Genomic DNA, 26,720 nt, shown 5'->3' with positions numbered 1-26,720 from the left:
GGGAACCAGCTCAGGATGGCCGCAGCTGCCACTGCCCTCCTACCTCTGAATCCCCAGAGGGGCACTAAGTCATGTAGAGGGTAGACACTATGGCATTCACCCACTTACAAACACGGTCCCAACTCCAGCTATGCTGAGCCTCGCAGAGTCAGCACATCACAGATATCTGCTAAAGGGATGAACAGACCATATGGTTGGTTCAAGTTAGTCAAACCATTGATCACTTCGCTACAGCCTTACAGAGTTTAATACAGCAACGAGCAAAAGGTTATGTTATGAATCTTGTCTAGACAGAATAAAATTTCTATTTTAGCTTAAGCACATTACCAAGACATAAAGTTCTATATTCAGTGTGTGTATAACAGAAAAAGAACTCCCCACCTTGAAAAAAGAAAAGAAAGAAAGAAAAACTATGCCAAAAGTGAGGCAGTAAATCTATTGAGCATTTGCCCGTAAGCAATAGGTCTGAATGGAGAAAGAAGTCACAATCTCCAGTGGTTAAATAAGACTCCATTCAACACACGAACAGCTTGTAAAGGTGCCAGAAGCGCTCGCTGGATTTTTCTCTTGTGCTCGGGCTGATGCAAAAGCTAAAATTAAATTGCCATTAGAGCCATGAAGTGCATACCCAGAACAGGCCATGAGGGAAAGTATCAGACGTCAGAACTCGAGCCAAAAAAACTGACTTCCGAGTGGCTGGTAGGCAAAAACCTAAGCAGCTTTGTGAACAATATAACCTCAGAGACACATTTTACTCGATGCAGCAGTCGCCGAAGACTTTCATTGCTTTGAAGTTAAGACAAGATCTTTTATAATCCTACTGGACCCGTTCAATGCCAACACCATCAGTCCTCTTTCCTTACTTACAGAAAAATAGAGCGAACTTCTTGAGCCTGTAACTTCACAATAAATCATTCATTTTCTGTGCATGGAAAAATGGAAACTGAAAAGCATGTGTGAAAAAGAAGACACTACACTAGAAAGCCCACATATAGGTGTGCCCCATGGGAATGGACCACAACACCAGCTCAAAGGTGGAAAGCTATGGTGGATTTACTTCCTAGGGTTCCCAAACATGATCTTACTGGAAATCATGCAAGATGGCCCGCCCAATCTGCTGAGCCCCAGGCTGCAGAAGACTGTCGCAGCGCGCTTTAAGATGACAGTGTTCTCTAAACTCTACGTGCCTACCAAGCCTCTGGCTCATCTATGGTCAGGGCCAAATCTTGCCTAATTCAGTATAATTCAGCCGACCTTTCCTTCCTCTCCTGCTGACATTTTCACCTTCTAATTGCACATTAACACATCTATGTGAGAGGCAGGGAAAGGAAGAGAACCTCAGATCAGTTCATTAAATTCACTGCCTACCATCTCTCAGATAATAGGAAAGAAGGTTGAATCAATGCCCATCAGTGGGTCTTATGGCAAAGACATGGGTATTTGAAAAGCCTCAGACTTCAAAACCAAAATCATGCCCTTCTCCTCCCCAAATAAGGTCCTTTTCTAATATTCCATATTTCAATGAATCCAGGTGATTTTTTTTTTCTTGAGGAAGATTCACCCCGAGCTAACATCGGTGCCAATCTTCCTGTTTTTTAGTAAGCAGGCTGCCAGCACAGCATGGCCGCTACCAGAGTGGTGTAGGTCTGCACCCAGAGAACTGAACCCAGGCCACTGAAGCAGAGCTCACTGATCTTAACCCCTAGGCCATCAGGGCTAGCCCCCCGGTGATTTTTGCAGCCAAAAAACCCAAAGCACTCTATGATTCTTCCTTCTGCCAAACCTTTCCCCACCCTCCATACCCAACTCAGGACGTGCTCTTTCTGGCCAAGTCTATTTCACCCTAATCCAAATCCCATATCTTGCTCCTGGACTACTCACTGCACTAGCCTCTTGACGCCATGTCCCCACCTCTACGCTGAATCCCCACCGCCACCCCCTGACCCACTCCCCAGGCTGCAGCCAGGGTGAGCTCTGAAAATCTAAACCACTCAGTGTTGTCCGTAGGGCCCTGTGGAGTCCCCTGCTCAGGCCTCCAGCACTCTCTACTCTACAGCATCAGACATTTTTGGTTCCTCACATACAATGATCTCCTTCTTGTTCACTAAGAGCCTCTGTCACATAATTATCCCCACGAAAATGCAAAGCATCAGCCTCCTACCTTCCCCACCCCCTACGCACATAAGTCTCCAGGTAAGTTCTTCAGCCTCCCCAGGAAGCACGACCTCCAAAATTACACCAGCACCTCTGCCAAAGCATCCCATAGCACCTCGGCCCTTTCCTCCCAAAGACTAAGGACTCACAAACGCACACCACAGTGAGTTTAATCATTTGATTCTTTATTAACCCCTTGCTTGATGATACACATAAACTCTAAGCAGAAACAACTCTTGTGCATTTGATTATCACTGTATATATGCATCCAACACAGCACCTGGCTTAAGCTAGGTGCTCAATTATTTTGTGGAGTGATTGAATAAATTCCAAATATGCCCATAAAAGTCCAGCTTAGACCAAGACATGGGTTTGTGCTTTTCCTCTCAACTGATTTTAGTCTTAACATGATCCTAACATCTTTTATATTTGCTAGGCACATTTTGGCTTTGTGTCCTTTTTTCTGCAACCAGGACAATGTTTCTCAAATGCGGCGTATTTTCAGGCACATGGGGCACTTAATAAAGACCTTGGACCCAGCCAAGACCTAGAGAATCAGAATCTTCGAGGTAAGGTGCTTTCAGAAGCACCGTAGGTGATTCTGATGACCCAGGGAACAAAATTTCAAAAGGGTTGTAGAAGCCATTTGGGCTGGAAAAAAAGTCTAAGATCTAAAAGAAAAAACTATTTCAACAATTACTTCAACCCCACCATGAAGCAGTACGCCATGCTAACATCAACCCCTTCTCGCCACTCATTCTCTGCCATCTGTCCCGTCTTTACTGAAAATAATGACTGTTGAACAGGTCTCTAAATTCCTAGATCCACCTTCCTGCCAGAAACTTCATGCACGTGAGGGGAAATTGAGGTTTCCTAACCAAATCAAAGATGCTTCCTTTATCAGGACACAAAGTAACTTCACAAAGTTAGCCACAGGAAAAGTCAAAGTTTTCAGCAGGTCATAATTTTAATGTTACAGCACACATATATATGGGAAGGAATCTCAAGCCTCAGACACAGTCCAGCTGCATTTTGGAAAAAATAAAAAATCCTACCAAAATATTTGACCATGATTCCCTGAAAACGTTCTGCAGGAGCCCTTTTGTGCTGCACTCTTTGATGTACAATGTAACCCATCAGAGAATGAAAGTTACTGCTTTCCACTTAAACAGTGCTCAATTGTCAGGCATTTAAAGAATCCCACAGACATGAAAAAGCTGGCAGATTCCTTCAGTTGCACATTTTCTGAGCACCTGCTATCTGTGAGGAATACAAAGACGAACAAGGCACTGTACCTGCCCTTTAGAAGTCTAGAGTTCAAGGAGGGAAAGAAATCCATACAGATGGTTTCAATATATGGGGTGGAGGACACAATCATATCTGGGGAGCTCAAAGAAAGAGATGGGGATTCAACAGGGTGTGATGGTTAATTTTATGTCAAATTGGCTAGGGCACGGTCTGTAGAAATTTGCTCAAACACATCTGGATGTTACTGTGAAAGTATTTTAGATGAGATTAACATGTAAATCAGTAGACTTTCAGTAAAGTCTATAGTGTGGGTGGGCCTCATGCAATCAGTTGAAGGCCTTAAGAGAAAAAAGACTGACCTCCTCCAAAGAAGAGGGAATTCTGTCTCCAGACTGCCTTTGGACCTGAGATGCATTTTAGTAAAGCCTCACTGTTTTAATCTTCTTTTATTTCATGACAGCCAGTAAGACAGTCAATAGTGAGACTTATTTTGTTAACCAAGTGAGTGTTTCTATTTACCTAAAGGCCCAAGGAAGGCCAGGCTGTCTGTACAGCCCAGGAGCCAGGCTGGCAGAGTCTACATTAGCACCAGACTCTGCAGGGCACAAGTCCACCAAGTCCCATTAGGCTGGTTTGAGATACACAGATGGACACAGAGAACAAGGGAAAGACTGAGATTCATCCCCACTCTGGACAAGATCCAGCTCCCCTGGGTGAAGAACCCCCTGCCGAGGCCCAATGTTTCAAGAATGCCTAATGCCAATCTGTTCCCTCACTCTGCACTTCCATGGTTTCTAGCACAGCCTGGGCCACCCTGGGCCTCTGTTAGGTCCCAGCCTTTTCCTGTAAGTGTGGTTTCAGTAATGCAGTATTTGATGCCCACTGTGTGTCCAACATGGGCCATGCACTGTGCAAAAGAACTATCAGATACCATCTGCTGTCAAGGGGCTTAAAATACTCCTGGTGAGCCAGATTCTCCCCCTTTGACGTAATGTTAAGTGGTGTGGCACTGGCCTTGTGCATAAATGGAAGCCTGAGATCAGCATGAACAGCAGTCGTGGAAGCTGGAAGAGCATCGTGGCGGCCGGCCAGAGGGCCCACCAGCAGTTGCCTAAATCAAGGACAGAAGAGAGAGCAACCCAGGGGACCAAACAGAGCGAGCAAAGACCCACAAGTGGGGATGAATTTGGCACGTGGCAGAGACAACACCCCAGCCAGAGTAGAGGGTCACATGCTGGGAAACACAGTGCGGCCGGTCTAGAATTTAAAAGTCTCATTCTTCAGGAAACAGGAAACATCCGAAGGCCTTCAGAATAAGACTAGATGATGAAAACCACACTTAAGGAAATAGCCAACGTGTCAGAAAGTATGAAGAAGGCAGTGCAGGAATGTAACAATGGTTAAGAAACCAGGGTTGATGCAGAATCCTAGTTCTATCATTTACAAATGTGAGGTTGGGCAAGCTATTTCACCATTTCCAGGAACCTGATCCCTTACCTGGAAAGTGGGGACATTAATGTTTATCTCATTCCACTGCTGTCAGGATTAAATGAGATAAATGTGCAAAGGCTTCCCGACAGCCTGGTCCATCGTAAGCACTTACAGGAGCATCAAAGATGGCGGCTGCAGCAGCATCAACAACAAAGTTACAGCAGCTCAATTTATATGTGAGGCTACCTTCTGGAAAAGGGATAGTGCACACTTAGAAAGTCACTATGGTCAAAGTATATTCCTACATGCTTTCTTTCAAGATGTGAAAGCTACATAAAAGATACTTTATTGAACTGCATGGGCCATCCGTTAACAATGTTGCTAGAAGCCCCTGTCAGAAAGAATGATTAACTCAGGGAGCAGGACTGATCCCTCAGAACTGATCTGTTTTATGGGTAATACTATCTTATAGTATAAAAATTTCATAATAAAAGAATCTCAGCTTTTATGACAAGACCCTCCCCATCCTCCCCCACCTCAAAAAAAGAAAATCACACCCAGAGCTATCTAACTCCACTTAGAGATCTATTCCCGGGCATCCATCACTGTGGAGAAGCAGGAACAAACCAGAGTTTTCGTAAAGGCCGGACACTCAGGTTCACGCCCAGGCCATTCACACAGCCAATTAATCATCATTTTAGACCTATTCATAAACACACAAATACTTGAGCACCCACTGTGTGTCAGGCCCTTATCTTGGTGATATAAATTACTGGTCCCCGGGAATTTAGCGACAGCTAGTTAGGAAAAGGAGATAGCGGGTATGATGGAAATCAACAAATTTGAAAGGAAGAGGCCGGCCAGAGATACATTCAGACAGTAAGAAAAAGTGAAAACAGAACAGGGGCAGGGACGCAAAGGCAGAGATCCAAAAGGCATACTCAGAAATCAACGTGCAAAGCATCTACGGAGGAATAGAATCCATTCTAAACAGAGAGAACCAGGTGAGGCTGACGCCACTCCCCCTGCCCAAGGAGCACGCTCTTTCCTTCCTGTCCCAGAGAGGAATCCTGTTCACCCCAGGACTGCATGCAGTCACTACCCAGTTGCTCGAGTTGGCAGAGGAGATGAAACCTGCTTGCTGCTTCTGCTTTTTGACATTTTGGTCACCCTACAGTTATCACCGGTACATCAAGAGTCCTGTGCTGCTGCCATTTACATCATAAATGGTCAGTGAATCCTATGTGATTTGTACCACACTCGACCTAAGAAGACAGGGGAGTTTGTACGACATTTTGGAATGACGGCAGCTGTGGTGCTGAGAGAGCTAAACCTGACCAGCAGGAACACACCAACACTAAACCAAAGGAGGCGCAATTTTACTTAAAATCCACCAACAACTTTAAAAAGTTATTGGTGGGATCTCGTCAAGATGGCGGCATAAGCAGACTCTGAACTCATCTCCTCCCACGAACACAACCAGGTCACAACTATTTTCGGAAAAATTACCCAAGACACAAAACTGAAAACTGGATAAAAAGAAGCCCCACCACAAGGGACAGTCCTGACTAAGGCAGAAGAGGCAGAAATTCCTGCTAGAGAAGAACAAAGCCACCTTTGGGAACAGCGCAGCTTCTCAGCTGGCCAGGCGGGAGCCACCCTAAGGTACACAGCCCTCCCTGGAGGAGTGAGGTCCAGAGCGGGGGTGGTACTGCTATAACCATCCTTCAGACTCAGCCCAACTGAGAGGAGGGTTTTACTATCTGGCTTTGCTGCAGCAGGGATACCCCCCAGAAAAGCTATCAGATGAAAGCTGAAAAGACCCGGACCTTAAAGGGCCCATGCACAAATTCACTCATTTCAGCAACCTAAAATCACCAGAGAGAAGGCTGACAGTCTTTTGGTGAATGAGACTCACCTGGTGGGCTTTGGGGGCATCTTTGTAAGAGGACGGACCTCTCCGGAGACTGAGACATTGGTAGGGGCCATTGTTCTGAACTGGTCCAGGCGTGCTGACACAGACCCTGGTAGACACCATTGAGGTTCTTCCAGTGGCCTGTTAGCCCAGAGGTCTGCCACACTCACTAGAGTGCAGATTTAATCTAGTTCAGCCAGGGCAGGCAGCCGCCCTAGGGACCAACCCCACGCAACAGCAAACCTTCAGGCTACTTTTCAGCCTACATTGACTGGGTGCCTTGATCCTCTACAGGCAGGTGAATGTGTCCACCTCTGTGGGGCAGGGCCTGTGTGAGGAATAGGTGAACTGTGGGGGCACTGGTGGAGAGGTGGGGACATCTGCAGTGTGGTGATGGGGTACGCTCCAGGGGGTTGGGAAGTGTCCACAGACCAGGACTGTGTTGATGGTGTGTGTGGTCCTGTTGGGGGTGAGGCTTACCAGCAGCAGGAGACCTGTGCTTCACAAATAGCCAGAAAAAGGATCACCCCACCTTTCAAAGCCTGAAACAACTGAGTGCTCCCTGCCTAGGGCCAGCCCCACTCAGCTGCACTCCTAAAAGAACTGACAACAGCCTTGTGGGCCTGAGGCCTATAGCAAATGTAAGCCCCTGAGCCTAGCAACCAGCTACACTGGGTACCAACCCAATTAAGAGGAAAACTGCAACAGGAGTGTGCTGTTAGACCTTGTAGCCAATGGTGCTGAGGCTCCCCAAACCAGATTTACAAACAGCTGGCCAGGGAAGGAAAGACTAGACTCCCTGGGTACCTGCATTAAGAGCAAACCTGCCACAGCAGAAGGACACAAGTAACCCACAAAGCGGTCACTCCTGGATCTTTTGAACCAGTGATGAGAGGGAAGTACATTGCTGGGCCTCAAAAGACATCTCATACATAAGGCCACTTCTCCAAGATCAGGACTCACCAAATACAAAGAAAATAGCACAGAGAAAGAGGCATAATGAAGAGACAAAGGACTACATTCCAAGCAAGGGAACAGGACAAAACCCCAAAAAAGGACTAGATGAAACAGAAATAGGCGACCTAGTCGACAAAGAGTTCAAACAAAATATCATAAGGATGCTCAGATATTGGGAGAAAATTGGATGTACACAGCGAGCTCATCAGGAAAGAACTGGAAAATATAAAAAAGAACCAATCAGAAATGAAGAATACTGAAAATGAAAAATTCACTACAGGGACTCAAGAGCAGTGTAGAGGATGCAGAAGAACACATCAGCGAGCTAGACGAAAGACTAAAGGAAACCACCCAAACTGAACAAAGAAAAAAAAATTAGACAGAATGAGAACAGACTAAGGGAATTCTGGGACAATATTAAGTGTGCTAACATTCGGATCACAGGTGTCCCAGAAGGAGAAGACAGAGACAAAGGGGCAGAAAATTTATTTGAAGAAATAATAGATGAAAATTTTCCTAACCTAAGGATGGAAACAGATATACAAGTACAAGAAGCACAGAGAGCTCCAAACAAGATAAGCCCAAAGAGGCCCACACCAAGACACATTATAATTAAAATGTCCAAAATTAAAGATAAAGAGAGAATCCTAAAAGCAGCAAGAGAAAGGCCACAAGTGACATACGAAGGAAAGCCCATAAGGCTATCAGTGGACTTCTCAGCCAAGACCCTACAAGTGAGAAGAGAATGGCACGATGTGTTTAAAGTGCTAAAAGGAAAAAACCTACAGCCAAGAATACTCTATCCATAAAGGTTATCACTCAGAATGGAAGGAGAGATAAAGAGCTTCCCAGACAAGGAAAAATTAAAGGAGTTTATCACCAAGAAACCAGTTCTAAAAGAAATGCCAGAGGGACTTATTTAAGTGGGAAGGCAATGACCACAAATAGAGATAAAAAAAAATTACCAAAAAAAAAAAAAAGGAAACCAAAAAAAACCCCAGGCAATAAAATCATTTGTAACAGTAAAAATATAGTAAAGGTAGCAGATCAACTACCTGTGAAGATAATAGGAAGGTTAAAAGACAAATGTACTAAAATCACCTATTTCAATGATAAGAGGGTAAGGGACAGACACACACTAAACAGACTATATATGATTTCAAAAACATAAAATGTGGGAGGAGGGGAGTGAAAAAGTAGAGTTTTTAGAAAGAGGTCAAGCTAAAGCGTCTATCAGCTCAATACAGACTGCTATATACGTAGAATATTAAATAGGATCCTCATAGCAATCACAAATCAGAAACCTATAATAAGTAAGCAAAAAAGTAAGACAAAAGAAATCAAAATATTACTAAAGAAAGCCATCAAACCACAAGGGAAGAGAGCAAGAGAAAAAGAAAGGAACAGAGAAGAACTACTAAAGCACCCAGAAAAAAAAGGGAAAGAATGGCAATAAATACATATTTATCAATAGCTACTTTAAATGTCAATGGACTAAATGCTCCAATCAAAAGGCATAGGGTGGTCAACTGGATAAAAAAACAAGACCCACACATATGCTGCATACAAGAGACACACTTCAGACCTAAAGATACTCAAAAACTGAAAGTGAAAGGATGGAAAAAGATATTGCATGCAAATGGCAAAGAGAATAAAGCGGGGGTAGCAATACTTACATCAGACAAAATAGACTTTAAAACAAAAACTATAACAAGAAACAAAGATGGGCGCTACATAATGATAAAGGGAACAATCCAACAAGAACACTTGCAAATATCTATACACTCAACACAGGAGCACCTAAATATATAAAGCAATTATTAACAGACATAAAAGGAGAAACAGACAGTAACACAATAATAGTAGGGGACTTTAACACTCCACTTACACTAATGGATAGATCATCCAAACAGAAGATCAATAAGGAAACACAGGCCTTAAATAACACATTAGACCAGATGGACCTAGTAGATATATACAGAACATTCCATCCAAAAACCACAGAATACACATTCTTTTCAAAGGCACATGGAACATTCTCCAGGATTGATCACATATTAGGCCCCAAAACAAGTCTCAATAAATTTGAGAAGATCAAAATAATACCATGCATCTTCTCTGACCACAAAGGTATGAAACTAGAAATCAACTACAGGAAGAAAACCAGAAAAGCCACAAAAATGTGGAGATTAAACAAAATGCTACTGAACAATTGGGTCAATGAAGAAATCAAAGAAGAAATAAAAAAATTCCTGGAGACAAATGAAAATGAAAATACGACATGCCAAAATCTGTGGGATACAGCAAAAGTGGTTCTAAGAGGGAAGTTTATAGCCATTCAGGCCTACCTCAACAAAGAAGAAAAATCCCAAATAGACAATCTAAAAGCGCATCTAAAGGTACTGGAAAAAGAACAACAAAGCAAGCCCAAAAATCAGCAGAAGGAAGGAAATAATAAAAATCAGAGAAGAAATAAACAAAATAGAGACTAAAAAAATAGAAAAAATTAATGAAACCATGAGCTGGTTCTTTGAAAAGATAAACAAAGTTGACAAACCCTTTGCTAGACTCACCAAGAAAAATGAGAGAAGGCTCAAATAAATAAAATCAGAAATGAAAGAGGAGAGACTGCAATGGACACCTCAGAAACACAAAAGACAATAAGAGAATACTATGAAAAGCTATACACCAACAAATTGGATAATCCAGAAGAAATGAATAAATTCTTAGAAACATACAACCTTCCAAAACTGGACCAAGAAGAAGTAGAGAATTTTAATAGACCAATCACCAGTAAGGAGATAGAAACAGCAATCAAAAACCTCCCAAAAAAGGGCCGGCCCCATGGCTGAGTGGCTAAGTTCGCACACTTTGCTGTGGTGGCCCAGGGTTTCACTGGTTTGAATCCTGGGCACAGACATGGCACCGCTCATCAGGCCACACTGAGGCGGCATCCCACATGCCACAACTAGAAGGACCCACAGCTAAAAATACACAACTATGTACCAGGGGGCTTTGGGAGAAAAAGGAAAAATAAAATCTTAAACAAAAAAAAAACCTCCCAAAAAATAAAAGTTCAGGACCAGATGGTTTCCCTAGTAAATTATACCAAATATTCAAAGAAGACTTAATACCTATCCTTCTCAAACTCTTCCAAAAAATTGAAGAAAAGGGGATGCTTCCTAAGTCATTCTACGAAGCCAATGTCATCCTGATACCAACAACAGACAAGGACAACACAAAAAAAGAAAATTACAGGGCAATATCACTGATGAACATCGATGCAAAAATCCTCAACAAAATACTAGCAAATCAAATACAACAATACATTAAAAAGATCATACATCACAATCAAGAGGGTTTCATTCCAGGGTTGCAGGGATGGTTCAACATCTGCAAACTTATCAACGTGCTACACGACATTAACAAAATGAAGAATAAAAATTACATGATCATCTCAATAGATGCAGAGAAAGCATTTGACAAGATATAGCATCCATTTATGATAAAACTCTAAATAAAATGGGTATAGAAGGAAAATACCTCAACATAATGAAAGCCATATATGACAAACCCACAGCAAATATCATTCTCAATGGAGAAAACTGAAAGCTATCCCTCTAAGAACAGGAACCAGACAAGGATGCCCACTGTCACCACTCTTACTTAACACAGTATTGGAAGTCCTAGCCAGAGCAATCAGGCATGAAAAAGAAATAAAAGGGATCCATACTGGAAAAGAAGTGAAACTGTCACTCTTTGCAGACGACACGATTTTATATACAGAAAACCCTAAAGAATAAACTAAAAAACTTTCAGAAACAATAAATGAATACATTCAAGTCATGGGATACAAAATCACCATACAAAAATCGGTTGCATTCTATACACTAACAACAAAGTAGCAGAAAGGGAAATTAAGAATATGATCCTATTTGCAACTGCAACAAAGAATAAAATACCTAGGAATTAACTTAACCAAAGAGGTGAAGGATCTGCACACCAAAAACTAAAAAACATTTTTGAAAGAAATCAAAGACGACACAAAGAAATGGAAAGATATTCCCTGCTCTAGGATTGGAAGAATTAACATCGTTAAAATGTCCATACTTTCTAAAGCAATCTACAGATTCAACGCAATCCCTATCAAAGTGCCAACAACATTTTTCAGAGAAATAGAACAAAAGAATCCTCAAATTTATACGGAACAACAAAAGACCCAAATAGCCAAAGGATTCCTGAGAAAAAAGAACAAAGCTTGGGGTATCACACTCCCTGATTTCAAAATATACCACAAAGCCATAGTAACCAAAACAGCATGGTACTGGCACAAAAACGGACACACAGATCAATGGAACAGAACTGAGAGCCCAGAAATAAACCCACACATTTATGGACAGTTAATATTCGACAAGGGAGCCAAGAGCATGCAATGTAGAAAGGAGAGTCTCTTCAATCAATGGTGTTGGGAAAACTGGACAGCCACATGCAAAAGAATGAAAGTAGGGGCCAGCTCCGTGGCCGAGTGGTTAAGTTTGCGCACTCTACTTTGGTGGCCCAGGGTTTCGCCAGTTGAAATCCTGGGCGCGGACATGGCACAGCTCATTAAACCATGCTAAGACAGCATCCCACATGCCACAACTATAAGGACCCAAGGACCCACAACTAAGGATAGCTCTACCATATGATCCAGCTATCCCACTGCTGGGTATTTATCCAAAGAACTTGAAAATGCAAAGGCATAAAGATATACTTGCACCCCTATGTTCATTGCAGCATTACTCACAATAGCCAAGACTTGGAAGCACCCTAGGCGCCCATCAAGGGACAAATTGATAAAGAAGATGTGGTATTTATACACAATGGAATACTACTCAGCCATAAGAAATGATGAAATCCGGCCATTTGAGACAACATGGATGGTCCTTGAGGAGATTATGCTGAGTGAAATTAGTCAGAGGGAGAAAGTCAAATACCGTATGATCTCACCCATAAGTAGAAGATAAAAACTACAAACACACACATAGCAGTGGAGATTGGACTGGTGGTTACCATGGGGGAAGGGAGGGGAGGGCAAAAGGGGTGATTAGGCTCACATGTGAGGGGATGGACTATAATTAATTTTTGGGTGGGGAACATGATGTAATGTACACAGATTTTGAAATATATTACGATGTACATCTGAAAGCTATATAATGTTATAATCCAATAATACTGCAATTAAAAAAGTTTAAAATTTAAAATTTAAAAAAATTTAAAAAAAAAAGTTATTGGGCACCAAACCTGGATTCTTCGGATGCTGACAACTGCCTCCGAGACTCTCTCAATGGCCGAGGGGAAGAAGAGGGTGACGGTCACACGCACAGCCCCATACAGTGTCATTGCCACAAACACACGGCTGGCTGTGATCACATTGCCCAGGAGCACATAGGTGGTGAAGGTCACAAAAACGATGATTTTGCTTGCAATGAAAAATGACGCCAAATTCATTCCTCTAAGGTAGGAACTTCTCAGAATCTTGGCGATTTCCTTCCTGGAAAAGAGAGTAGGATATAGGTTTCAAAGGAAGCACTGACATTAAAGTCATGAATTCAAGTGCCTTTTGCATGTGGTCCCTTTCTAAGGAGTGGACACAGATTAAGATAAAACCATCCCTTACATCGTGGAAATATTCTACAGCACACACCCTGGGGCCAGCTCCAACACAAGGATCACACACTTCATCACCGCTTCACTCACCCAACTAAATGGAGGGTTTATGTGACCCTTTAACATTTTGGGTCAATCAAACTGGGTTTGAACATTCATTCAACAAGCATTCGTAAACACAAGTCCTGTGCTGGGCACCTCACTGATGACAGAAAGATACAGCCCATCCCTCCAGGAGCCCATGAACTGGTGGGAGAAGACAATGCATCTAACTCAGAACAGTGGAGTCAGGGTGAGTTGCACGCACATGGAACCTGAGAGGATGAGTTGGGTTAGTCGGGCCTGGTGGGAGCCAGAGAAGGATGAAGGTGAGCATGAATTCGCAGCAGAGGGAGGTGCACCCACAAAAGTGCAAATGTGAGAGCTGGCAGGGCGCTGGCAGAGAATTATAGCACCACATGCTGGAGAACAAAAACTAATCAAATACTTAAATTGAAAGACCAAAAAAGATTCTACAAATAGAAGCAGCAGTATTTCCATGGCTCTGTTTCAAATGAATAATACTGATTCATAGAGTTTGGCCCGATACAGTATACCCAATCTCTATAATCTTCCTATTTGTGCTACATTAATATAAATGATAGTCTTAGTTTAAATGTCCTAGTCTCAAATACAAACATCTTAGAATCACTGCTTGTTTGGGATTTGAGGTATTAAGGAACATTTGGAATTTCATTTCTGTATAAGTATGAAGCATGTACATTTTTTCCTTTAAGAAGATGCTAAAGGGAAGAGCAGGTTAAAATGAGGTGCTGTGCTATTCTACCTAACCCTACTGCCACATGCAGTCGGGGGTGGAGCGGACAGTATTTAAATTCACCCTCATGCAAAAATTTAGTAAGAGTTCTAAAACCATTCAGTAAAAACAGGAAGCAGAAAAGTACAAAAATATGGTGTGATACGTACAAAAACTTACCTTCTGAAACTGGTAATAAGTTCTGCAAATGACTTTTCCCAAGCATACATTTTTATTATTCTTATGCCAGTTATAACTTCATTCATGGTCCTGATCCTGATGTCTGTGAAGGTTGCGGTCTTACTCCTAAGGGGACAGACGTAAGAGATGAGCCACAGTGACCACAGACCGACTTCCTGATAGCAGCGGGCACAGGCAGAGACTAAAGATCACGAGTTCCTACAGCTTTTTCACAATGACAACACGGGCAGGTCCGACTCAAAGTACAAATGGAAAATGACTTCAATTAGGAAGTCAACAATTCATCCCAATTCAAGAAGTCATTTGGAGAACTTGAAATATCTGCTAAGGAAGACTGGAAATGAGATGGATGCAAGCTGTCACTCAAGGAGGTCATGGCTGGGTAGGGAAGGCAGAAAAGCACCCGAATATAACAAGAATACAGTTGGCCATGGTATAATAAAACAGGAATAAACTGCAAGGGAGCAGAAAAGAAAGGGCTGTTAACTCTACTAGGAAAGAGGGAGCAAGAAAAGTTTCAGGGTTCTGGAAGCCTTAGAATGGGCCTTGAAGGATAAGGAACATTTCTCCATGGCAAAGAGGGGAAAGGAAATTCCAAGGAGAGAAGACACCACACTAAAGGCACAAAAAAAACCTCAGTGTACATCTAAGAGCACAACCTCTCCATCCTCCTGACGACCTTGACAATGACCCACTTTCAACCCTCTGCACCCGCTTGAGGTCAATTCACTTCATCACCATGAGGCTCTTCATCACCAGCCACTTTTCTACCACACGTGCTGCCAGGACTGTGGGACTTTATCAGACACAATTATGATCAACTTCGCCCTCAGGGAGTTTATAAACTTAACGGAAACACTGAATTAAAAACAAGACACACACATACACACCTGAAAATCAAAACAAATCATACAAATCAAAACAAAAATACATGCAGCTAGAATTGGGCCTCAAAGATATGTAAATGTATTATCACTTAAGACATTACAACATTAAGAATTTACAACATACGTAAATTCTGCTTAAGGACACTCTAGTTACTGAGGGATTGGGCCTGAAAAGTTAGCTGGGAGGAGCCAGTAAACGTCTCCACCTTTCCCCCTTTCAAGATCAGCCTTCAGCTTGCAGCTGGAGCCTCCACTGGCTAAGCCTGAAGGGTCAACGACACACGAAAAGTGTTCTGTTTTTGAACAAAACCACTGGGCAGACTGTGGATGTTACCAAATACACATTACCTTTTTTTTTTTTTGGAGGAAGATTAGCCCTGAGCTAACATCTGCCGCCAATCCTCCTCTTTTTTGCTGAGGAAGATTGGTCCTGAGCTAACAACTGTGCCCATCTTCCTCTACTTTCTATGTGGGATGCTGCCACAGCATGGCTTGCCAAGCGGTGTGTAAGTCTGTGCCCAGGATCCAAACCTGTGAACCCCAGGCCACGAACTTAACCACTATAGCCCCAGGCCAGCCCCCACATTACCTATTTTTTAAACCAATGTTTCTCTTACCGGAAATACGAGAACAACTTCCCGAAGCAGCTTTGCAAAGGCAGAAGAATGACGAGAACTGCCATCCCGGCAAGACATGAAATTCCTATTTCCATCCAGAGCAGGCCAGTTACTGCGATAGCCTGCAGTGGCCCTGCCCACAGAAAGTGCAAGAATATTGTCACCTTAAAAGAAAAAGACAGAGTGTTCTTAGGACTATATAAAAACAAAAGCAGTAAGAACACAGTATAGAAACAGTCGTCTCTGAAAGAACAGGCAGGAAACTAAACAGAAACGATCACAATGGGCTTTAAAGCTGTTCAAGCAGACACCCAAGCATCCACCATTCCTGGGTAGCTCAGGGCAGGGTTCCGGCTCCTCCAGGGAGAACTCAACCAGCAGGGCTGGAAAGAAGATCTCCATTTTGTCTATCCCACAGATGAGCTCAGGACTCCCCTAAACTCTCTCTGCCACAAAATTCAGCCTCATCTCCCCTGTGGCTCCCCAGGAAAGCCTGTATGATGATACCTGCCCACATTCTCCAGTCTCTCCCACTGAATTCTAATTCCTACTGAACAATGGCTGTAATTAATACAGGGAAGGGACTGTGGTGAAATGGAAATGGCCAGATCTCCCTCAAGGCAGGACTTGTTCCTGTGTACAGAGGACATAATTACTTGTGTATTTATCTCCCTGTCAGGCTGCCCTTTCTCCAGGGCAGAAATCAAGTCTTATGCATCCCTGAAAATGAGTAGGGGGCCTCAGTTCATGTTTGATGAATGAATAATTGAAAGAGAAGTAGTCTAGTGCAATACAGATCTGACCAGCAGTTACAATGCCCTGGATAATGCAATAAATTCATATGGTAAGTGTAAAAAAAAAAGAAAAAGTGTGGTAGGATAGAGGAGAGCAGGTTATTTCTGGCTAGGGATCACCCACTTGGCATTATTTATCAAAGGCTTCCTATGAGGCAGGCACTGTACAGGGCACAGGAAAAAGAACAAACCCTGCCCACCAGGAGTTCATCATCCAGAGGAGGAGAAAGACAATTCAGCCAGCAATCCCAGCACCACGTGCTAAGAAGGGCCTCTCCAGGAGGACTACTACGTGCATTGAACTAAGTCAGGCAAGCACACTGCTGTCTGCCCATTTGTTACTGAAGCATGTCATAGGCAACATTAGAAAAACCTAACGCTAGTTTACAAGACGACACGTATTACTACCTCTAAGTTGCACACAGAAGAAATGAGAGTTGGATAAAAAGTACCCTTGGTCATATGTCCTCAACAGAAATCCTGGCCTAGGCCAAAAACCATCACGGGACATTCCAGTAAGTTAAACTACACAAGAAAAGCGGGAAATGAAAATGGATCCCTCAGTGCAGCTTACCTGGTCAAACTTGTTCACATCGTTGGACAGCAGGTTGACTATCTGGCCTGTGGTGGTCTTCCCCATGGCCACGTTACTAAGGCGAAGCGCCTGGAACAAGAGAGGGAAATAGAGAATTGGATGCCTGCAGTGGTCAGTCACCCTTAGACACAGCAAAACGGAGAGCTTCTGCACCAGGTCTGGTGTGGCGTGAAGATGAGCAGGAGGACCCACGATGGCAGGGCTCTGGGGACCCACATTCAGGCTTCAGCTCCTCAATGTGGTGGCCACTGCGCTCCACAAAGAATAGCAAAGGGAGGAGCAAAATTCCCACCCATTTTTTGATGAATTTAGGCATGCCCAAAGTTATCAAAGGATCTAAGTTGATCCTTTTAGGAGCCAACTAAAGTAATTTTGAGCCAAATTAGGTGAGAGTGAAGAGGCTGTCTAAGGAAAGAAATTACAGAACTTGGACTGTAAATCTGGAATCAGTCATTAATTCTGTGTGTGGCACCATTTAAACACTCTGTGCCTTAGTTTCCTCGCTCTGTGAATGGAAATAACCCCTCACTCCGCCTAGATCATAAGGTTCCTGCGAGAGTGAAATGGCAAATATTTGTTCTCTATTAGGTGTAGGACACCAGGTCTTCAGGAGATACGATGACTGAGGACTCGTGTCTTCCTGTCTTTGGAGATGGGACAGATATGTACAAACACCTGTAATCCAAGCGTGAATTGGACAGGAGGACGCTACTGGCATGGAGAACTGGGAAAGGTTCAACTGAGTGACACTGTGGGGAGACCTCGGACGATTAAGAGAAGAAACTGCATGGAGAGAAGGATGGGCACACTAGGTAAAAAGAACAGTGCACAGAGAAGTCAGGGAATGGAAAACGTGGAGGCAGCTGAGTAAAGAATACCCAAAATCTGGCTAAAAAGGTGGACTGGAAAACAGTTAAAGAGTTTGGAAGGCAACCCAGACTAGTGAATGTTTGTACATAAGAGTAAGAAACTCAACTTTAGGAAGATTAAACTGTAGAAGTGATGGGCCAGAAGATTCTTAGAAGAAGGGAGAATTAGGGGTCACTGAAACAGTCCATGTAAGAGGTAACGAGACTGTGCACAGGGCTGTGTGAATGGAAAGGAAGGACCAGATGTACAAGAAAATACTTTGAAAGTAAAAAATGCTATACAAATGCAAGTGAGTCAATCACAAAATATACACACAGATCCCCTAAAAAAGGAAGAAAGAAGTGCCTGTAAAGGAAACAAACATATCTTATTGTGCCTTAATTACTGAAAACTATCTTGAAAATATTTTTAAAGCCAATTTTACATACAAATACACATTAATCCCTCATGCAGAAAATACATTATGGAGTAGATACGTGATACCTAATTTTAACAAATAAATTAAGGCAGAATGGCACTCTAAACTGAAGGTTTTCAAAAAATCTCAAGACAACTGCCCCCAACTGGAATTATCATTTACAGACTACCACCACTGCTGACAATGAGAAGGACAGGGTAGGATGGCGCAGAGGACAATCTGTGCAGAAGACAAAGTTCCTCTGGGAGCACCATTAGGACTACTGGTCATTCAGCTACCTCTATGACCAGGTATAGTGACGGATTAAAAGGCTGGGCTCTGGAAACTCAGACACTTGGGTATTAACATAAGTTAACAATAATTCTGCAGCCAACACAGAAATAAAGGATCTGTCCAAAGAAAATCAGTCATACTCCATAAAGGAGTAAAAAAACTGTGAAGTTTCATTAATATTATTAATGAGGAAGACACAGCTTGCAGGCAAACTGCCAGACTTCTGCTCCCAACCATGAAAGAATAATTGGTCCTAGACTTGCCCTCTATTGTGAAACTACAAAACTGGACACAATCTGTGTAGCAGCTGTTCTCAGGCACTGCACACAGGCAGCACAGGACTGTGAGCCTTGAGAGAAGGGAAATACAAGAACAAGCCCAGTGACTGGCCTGGTTTTCTGCCTGGGGGCATTTTCTGCCCAGGCAACACTGCAGTTTCCCGCCAAGGAGGAAGAGATGGATGTGCCAAGTTGCAGAAACACCTGAAATTTGTGGGCCAGAGGAGTAGAGGGTAGGCCCCAGAAAGGTTTTGTGGGGATTTACCGTGAGTACTTTGCCAGGGCTTCACTGTACATGGGCAGTGGGGCCGAGTGCTGAAGGGAGACTCCAGAAGTCACACAGTGCTAGGAGACCCTGGAACATCTGCCCAACTAGAAGAAAAACATCTTTATAAGTGCCTTAGACATTCAACTTAGATACAAGGAGGGCCATGCCTTAGTAACGGAGATCACACTCCAGAGAAAGAGCCATGCACTTAGACTAAGTTCAAAGTGGAAATATCTGCCCTAGGTGGATAGGTAAGTAGGTATGGAAAGAGATAAACAGACAGATAAGTAGAAAGAATGAACCAATCTTGACAGGACCAATCTGCCAGGAATTGCTTACCAGAACAAAACTCAATACCCTTTAAGCCAGACTCCTTATAATGTTATCCCTCATAATGTCCAACACAGTAAACAATTAGCAGACATGCAAAGCAAGAAAATGTGACCCATGGGGCCGGCCCCGTGGCCAAGTGGTTGGGTTCGCAGGCTCTGCTTCAGCAGTCCAAGGTTTCACGAGCTCGAATCCTAGGCGTGGACATGGCACCGCTCATCAAGCTGTGCTGAGGTGGCATCCCACATACCACAACTAGAAGGACACACAACTAAGAATATACAACTATATACTGGGAGGCTTTGGGGAGAAGAAGGAAAAAATAAAATCTTTAAAAAAGAGAAAAAGAAAATGTGACCCATAATCAAGGACAAAAAACACAGGCAATAGAAATAGATCCTGAGATGACCCAGATTTGGGGATTAGTAGACAAGAACTATAAAACAACTATTATAAATATATTCAAGTACTTAAAGGAAAACATAGTTATAATAAGAGAATGGATGGGTACTTTCAGGAGAGAGATAGACACTATCAAAAAGAAGCAAATGGAAATTCTAGAACTAAAAAGTACAACACAAAAAATTCCCTAGGGGGGCCAGCCCTGTGGCACAGTGGCTAAGTGCACACTTCGCCCAGGGTTCTCAGTGGCCCAGGGCTTGCCATTTAGGATCCTGGGTGTGGACATGGCACTGCTTGGCAAAAGCCATGTTGTGGTAGGCATCCCACATATAAAGCAGAGGAAGATGGGCATGGATGTTAGCTCAGAGCCAGTCTTCCTCAGCAAAAAGAGGAGGTTTGGCAGTAGTTAGCTCAGAGCTAATCTTCCTAAAAAAAAAAAAAAAAAAACCCTAGATAACTTTAATAGCAGATAATTTCTACTGATCTGTCACCAGATTCATTAACCCTTTCTTCTATAGTTTACAATCTGAAGAACAAACAGGAAACAAAGAGAAAGATTGAAGGAAAAAAACAAAAAAACTAAACCTGAAGGTTCAGTGGGACAATATTGGGCAATTGGAGTCCTGGAAGACAACAATGAAATAGGGAAGAAAAAAATTTACGTAACTTAAATAATGGCTGAAATTTTTCCAAGTTTGATAGAAAGTATTAATTTACATACCTAAGAATCTTAGCAAACCCAAGAAGGATCAAAACAAAGAGACCTATGCCTAGGCATATCAGTCAAACTGCCAAAAACCAAAAAGTAAGAAAAAGGCTTGAAAGGAGCCATAGAAAAACCCATAATATGCCAAGGAACAACAGTAAAACTGATGGCTGAATTATCAGAAACAACAGAGATAAGAAGACAGTGGAACAACATCCACAACAGTAACTGTCAACCCAGAATTGTATAACCAACAAAACAGTCCTTCAAATGATGAGGGTGAAATGAAGACATTTTCAGATAAACAAAGCCTGAGAGAATTTATCACCAACAGATCTGAACTATAAGAAATTATAAAAGATTATTCTTCAAGTTAAAGGGCAACGATACCAGATGGAAACTCAGATGTACAGAAAGAAATAAAGAGAAACTAAAATGGCAAATATGTGGGTAAACACGAAAATTATATTTTACCTTTTCTTTAAAAGATAAGTGATTGCTTAAAGTAAACAATAGTAACACTGGATTGTGGGTATAGATATAAAATATATAATAACAACAGCACAATGGATGGGGAAGTCTAACAGAATTTTACTATCTTTGTCCAGTATTACAATAAACAGGGTAACAGAATTTTACTACCCTTCTCCAATAATACGCTAAAAAGACTATAACAGGAGCCAGCCCCATGGCCAAGTGGTTAAACTTTCTTGTGCTCCGCTTTGACAGTCTGGGTTTGCAGGTTTGGATCTCAGGCGTGGACCTAATCCACTCATCAGCCATGCTGTGGAGGCATCACAAAACAGAGGAAGACTGGCACAGATGTTAGATCACGGCTAATCATCCTCAAGCAAAAAAAGGAGGAAGATTGGCAACAGATGTTAGCTCTGGGAGAATATCCTTACCAAAAATAATAATAAAAAAAAATTTTAAAGACTGTAATAAACTAAGATGCCTATTTCAGTCCCTAAAGCAACACTAAAAATACAAAAAAGAGATACTGCCAAAAAGCCAATTGAGAAATCAAAATAGAATACTAAAAATATCTAATTGACCCAAAAGAAGTCAGGGATGGAGAAAAGAAAAATAAACAAACAGAAAACAACTAGCAAGCTGAAAGGCTTAAACCCAATCACATCAATATTTACACTAAACGTAAATAGAATAACATTCCAGCTAAAAGCCAGAGATTGGACTACAGTCACACTGGATTAACAAAAGAAGGACCTAGCTTGCTGTATATGTGAGATGCACTTTAAATACTAATGGTTGAAAGTAAAAGGACAGAGAACGATATGCCATGCAAACAGGAGGCACAAGAAACCTGGTATGGCTATATTAATATCAGACACTGCAGACAGTGAGACAAGGAATATTACCAGAGATTAAGAGAGACATTTCATAATGATAAGAAGGTCAACTTAACCACTCCTAAATGTGCATGGATTCATATGAGACCAAAACAGACAGAACTAAGGAGAAAGATCAGGAAACTCTACAATCATAGTAGGAGATTTCAAACATTCCTCTCCCAGTAACTGATACAAGCAGAAAAAATACATATATATCAGTAAGGAGAGACAGAAGATCTGAACCAGCAACCGTAACTGCAGGACAGTTTTCTCAAATACACATTGGAAGTTCTCCAACACAGATCATATGCTGGGGCCATAAATCTCAATAGATTTCTAAATATAAAAATGTTACACAGAATGTTCTTTGATGACAAGATAATTAAATTAGAAATCAGGAATAAGATTCTCTCTAAAAACCCCAAATATTTGGAAATTAACAACATATGGGAAATCAGAAATATTTTTAAATAAGTGATAATGAAAATACACCATATCATAATTTGTAGGATACAGCTAAAACAAGTCTTAGAGGCAACTTCTAGTTTTAAATGCTTTACATTCAAAAGAAAGAAATAGGGCTGGCTCCATGGCCGAGTGGTTAAGTTCGTGCACTCTGCTTTGGCGGCCCAAGGTTTTGCCGGTTCGGATCCTCGGCACAGACACGGCACCGCTCATCAGGCCACACTGAGGTGCTGTGCCACATGCCACAACCAGAAGGGCCCACAACTAAAATATACAACTATGTACTGGGGGGATTTGGGGAGAAAAAGCAGGAAAAAAACAAAAAAACATTGGCAACAGATGTTAGCTCAGGTGCCAAAAAAAAAGAAAGAAAGAAAATTGATGATCTAAGATTCTACCTAAGACCAAGACCAAAGAAACAAAAACAAAACCCACAAAACCAAACCAAACCAAAAGATCACTCTGTTCACACTTTCAGAAGAGCATCTAGTGTAATCAATTATATGCCTGTTGACCTTGGGAGCTACCAGCTCAGTGAGTGCGCAGACGCTGTCATACTCATTTATGCCACCATGATCACAAAACTAACTACCATTTATTGAACACCTACTGCAAGCCCAACAACTGAATAGGACACAACCTTACAAAGTAAGAATTATTCTTATTTTGCAGATGAAAAATTAACTGGCAGTATGACTGCCTGACAGAGAAAAGGCTCTCAGTACTTTTTTTTAATGAAGACAATTTACTGCTGTTCCTTGTTAATGTAGAAAATTAAAGTTTGGTTCTAATAAAGTGTATATGTTATAGTTAAAAATAGTTCCCCTCCAGGGTAGCGAAAAACAACATATAATCAATGCATCATTGTTCTGCTAATGTTTGGTTCTACATTTCCTTAAGTTGACATGTTATAAAAGAATACTATTTGGTCAAATTTGTTCCTTGTGAAAGCAAAACAGTTTCACCATGAGAATAATAAAAGTCAAACAAAACAAACTGGAGTCAATATTTGCACTACATATGCCAAACCCAGGGTTATTATCTTTAATAAATCAAGAGCACCTAAATATCAATCTGAATTACAAAAGCCTACCAAATAAAAGGGGAGGGGTGAGGCACACAGAAAGAACTCGCGCAGAAAATTCACTAAGGAAAACACTGATGGCTAATGAAAATTTGCAAATACTCAAATTCATTATTACTTAAAGGTAAATTAAAACAAAAAAGCAGCACTATTTTTCACCTAGAAATCAGTGAAACTGCAAACATGAAAAATATAACATCCAGGGGACTGGCTCGGTGGCATAGTAGTTAAGTTCGCACGCTCCACTTTGGCGGCCCAAGGTTCACGGGTTCCGATCCTGGGTGCAGACCTACGTTCTGCTCATTGGGCCACGCTGGGACGCTGGCCCACATACAAAATAGAAGACTGGCAAGGATGTTAGCTCAGCAACAATCTTTCTCAAGCAAAAAGAGGTAGATTGGGAACAGATGTTAGCTCAGGGCCAATCTTCCTCACCAAAAAAAAAAAAATACACACACACACATATACACATATAACACCCAATCTTGGCAAGGGTGTGGGGACATCTCATTTCACTGGAGAGAATCTTAATAACTAACAACTCTCTGAGCAGAAATCTGGCATACCAAAAGTCTTAAAATGTATACACTCTGAGAAATTAAAGATGTCTCCAAAGGTTTAGCTTTAATAATGTTCGTTGTACTGCTGTATGTTAATACAGAAAAACTGGAAAACAATCTAAATATCTAATTATTGGTTATAATAGAATCTACATGGCCATTAAGAACAATATTGTGAACCGTGGAATGCAAACTCCATCAGAGCAGGGATCCACTTATGGTTGGTTCCTACTATGAGGGACCATGAAAATACACCTGGGGTTATAAGAGAGTTCTATAATCTAGGCCAAAACATTAATTTCGTTCAATTTTTTAGAAGCAAATGTAAGTAATATTTGTCATTCACTTGAAAAATAAACTGTTTCTCCTTTCTCAATTATTTTAATCAGCAGAAATGGAACATAAAACCCAAGTGTGGACACCTAAGTATCACCACCAAAGGAATGGGGAGAAAGGAATGTTCTTTCTGCAGAAGTGAATTTTCCAGACTGGTGAAAAGTACTATCCCTTCAAGAATCCAATCTTTATTTTAATAGAAACTCTCCCCAAACCCTTCTCTATCAGTCCTTTCAAACAGAAGATGCAAAGTATAGTTTACCATCTTCATGATGCAAGTTCCTGGTTACCAACATGACCCTTACCCAACGTCAATGACCCCCAGTGTGTGTGGACGCTCCTCCCAGTGTCCCAGATGGCCCCGCTTTTTGGGTTTTGCATACTTTATACTTGCATCCTGTCCCTTGCTGTCAAGCTACCCCTTCAAACTTTCATCAGACTATCTGACCATTACCTACTACTCTAAGCTACGATACAGCCTCCTAATATTGTAAGTAGTCAGAGAAAATAGGCTCTGAGAACCCAAAAGACTTTCAGAACAGAAAACGGGTACTTGTATCACCTATTTTGCATTTCTGGCTTTCCTCCTGGTTCATGGCCCTACCCCAGAGTTGAGTTTGTCAGGTAATGCCGTTTTTTCCAGGTAAACTGGGTATTCCTGCAACAGGCAACTACGAGTATGTTTAGCTTGAAGCAGAAAATTGCCTGCATTTTTCCAATATCATTGCCCAGAGTTGCTTAGTAATGCTGCCACATCTACTTTCATGAGTGTATAACCTAAAGCCATTAGTCTCTGTTTTTGAGGGGAGGGCCAAGGACTGCCTAATAACTTCCATCCCCAAGAACATGATTGGAGGACAATGCCAAAAAGTTAGTCAGATTCCCCCAATGGTTCTGTAGAAGTAAAAAGATTCAAGGAAATGAAAAACAAAGTCCATACAAAATCAGCAACCTGTGCTCTGGAATCTGACAGCTCCACTGCTTTTTTGTTTTGGGGGGGGGGGGGGGGGGGGGGGGTTTTGCTGTTTTTCCATGGCTGGCACACAACCAAACACACCTGTACAGAAAGCTCTCTGCAAGCGTTGAAGGATTTGGCATTTACCTCCTGGAAGGATCATTAGCTTTTTTTTTTTTTTTTTAAACTCTGTTTGCCACCTTTTACCATTATACCACTAGAACTATGAGAGTCAAGAGTCCAGAAAGACATGTACAGAGTGGGCATGAGGGCCACAGTGTGGACCCCCAAGAATCACTGGGGTCTTGGGAGCCTGTAATATCTGCTCCGAGGTCAGGCTGAAGACTTGAACTCCTCAGGAGGAGTTTCTCCACATTCCCTGACCTCATCACTCCCTAGGGCCATGGGTGGCCTCTCCATCACCGTGGGGGCCTTCTCCATCACCCTGGAAACCCTGAGGCTCCACAGCCCCTGTAGGATGAAGACAAGCAAAGCACGGTCAGGCTCCCATCCTGGTGACCGCTACACAGAGTACCCAACAGTTTGCTAGTGACGATGCTACATGAAAAACGCTCACTTCATACTCTGGATGCCTAAAGTGTCCCCATCCTTGGGAACATTTCAGAAAATCTAATCACTGAACTAAAAACAGATGCTTTGAAGAGTGGGGAAGTAGTGAATGTTTACTCTTTGAGGAAAATTACCACAATTTAATTAATGAAGCCTACCAATACGGATGCAAAGAATATGTAAGGCAATTTGATGGTAGTATATTCAAAGCAGTACCACATTCCCAGAGAAACACTGAAAGACCCCTCACACCCAGACCCTGCCTTGCTAATTTCCTTGTTTGAAACAGAAGGCCCACCTGACTGTTTACCAAACAAGAGAGAGTACAGAGCAATGAGCAATACATAACAGTTGTGGCAAAGGTGAGCTGGGAGGGCAACAGGAAGAAAGAAAAATAGAGAGTGTGTGAAAAGCCCCATGACAGAGAGAGAAAGGAGAGCAGGTTCACACACAAGTGCAAATATACATTTCAGGGTTAGGTGAGAGAAGATAATCACAAGGAGAATGTAAATGAACTGTGCTCCCACTAGAAGGGAGGAAAAAACAAACCTCTATCAACTTTGTTTTTAAACCTTTTTAATCACATTTTTCTTAAAAAAAATTATAAAA

The 26,720-nt window shown here is 42.0% G+C and overlaps 1 protein-coding gene across 1 annotated transcript in view; it reads right to left on the bottom strand.

The window, feature by feature from the left end:
• Positions 1–26,720, bottom strand: part of ABCC4 (ATP binding cassette subfamily C member 4) — a 244,228-nt gene that overhangs the window by 145,932 nt on the left and 71,576 nt on the right. Inside the window, exons 5-8 of the mRNA XM_046664840.1 lie at positions 17,224–17,313; positions 15,856–16,019; positions 14,331–14,456; positions 12,989–13,238 (exon numbers count right to left, since the gene is read on the bottom strand). Of these exons, the coding sequence (XP_046520796.1) occupies positions 12,989–13,238; positions 14,331–14,456; positions 15,856–16,019; positions 17,224–17,313 (630 nt within the window). The remainder of the gene's footprint in view (positions 1–12,988; positions 13,239–14,330; positions 14,457–15,855; positions 16,020–17,223; positions 17,314–26,720) is intronic.

Source organism: Equus quagga, chromosome 6 (genome assembly GCF_021613505.1).
Source record: "Equus quagga isolate Etosha38 chromosome 6, UCLA_HA_Equagga_1.0, whole genome shotgun sequence".
NCBI lineage: Eukaryota > Metazoa > Chordata > Mammalia > Perissodactyla > Equidae > Equus > Equus quagga.
The sequence above is the reverse complement of the archived record's forward strand: the minus strand, read 5'-3'. Positions and strand labels throughout refer to the sequence as shown.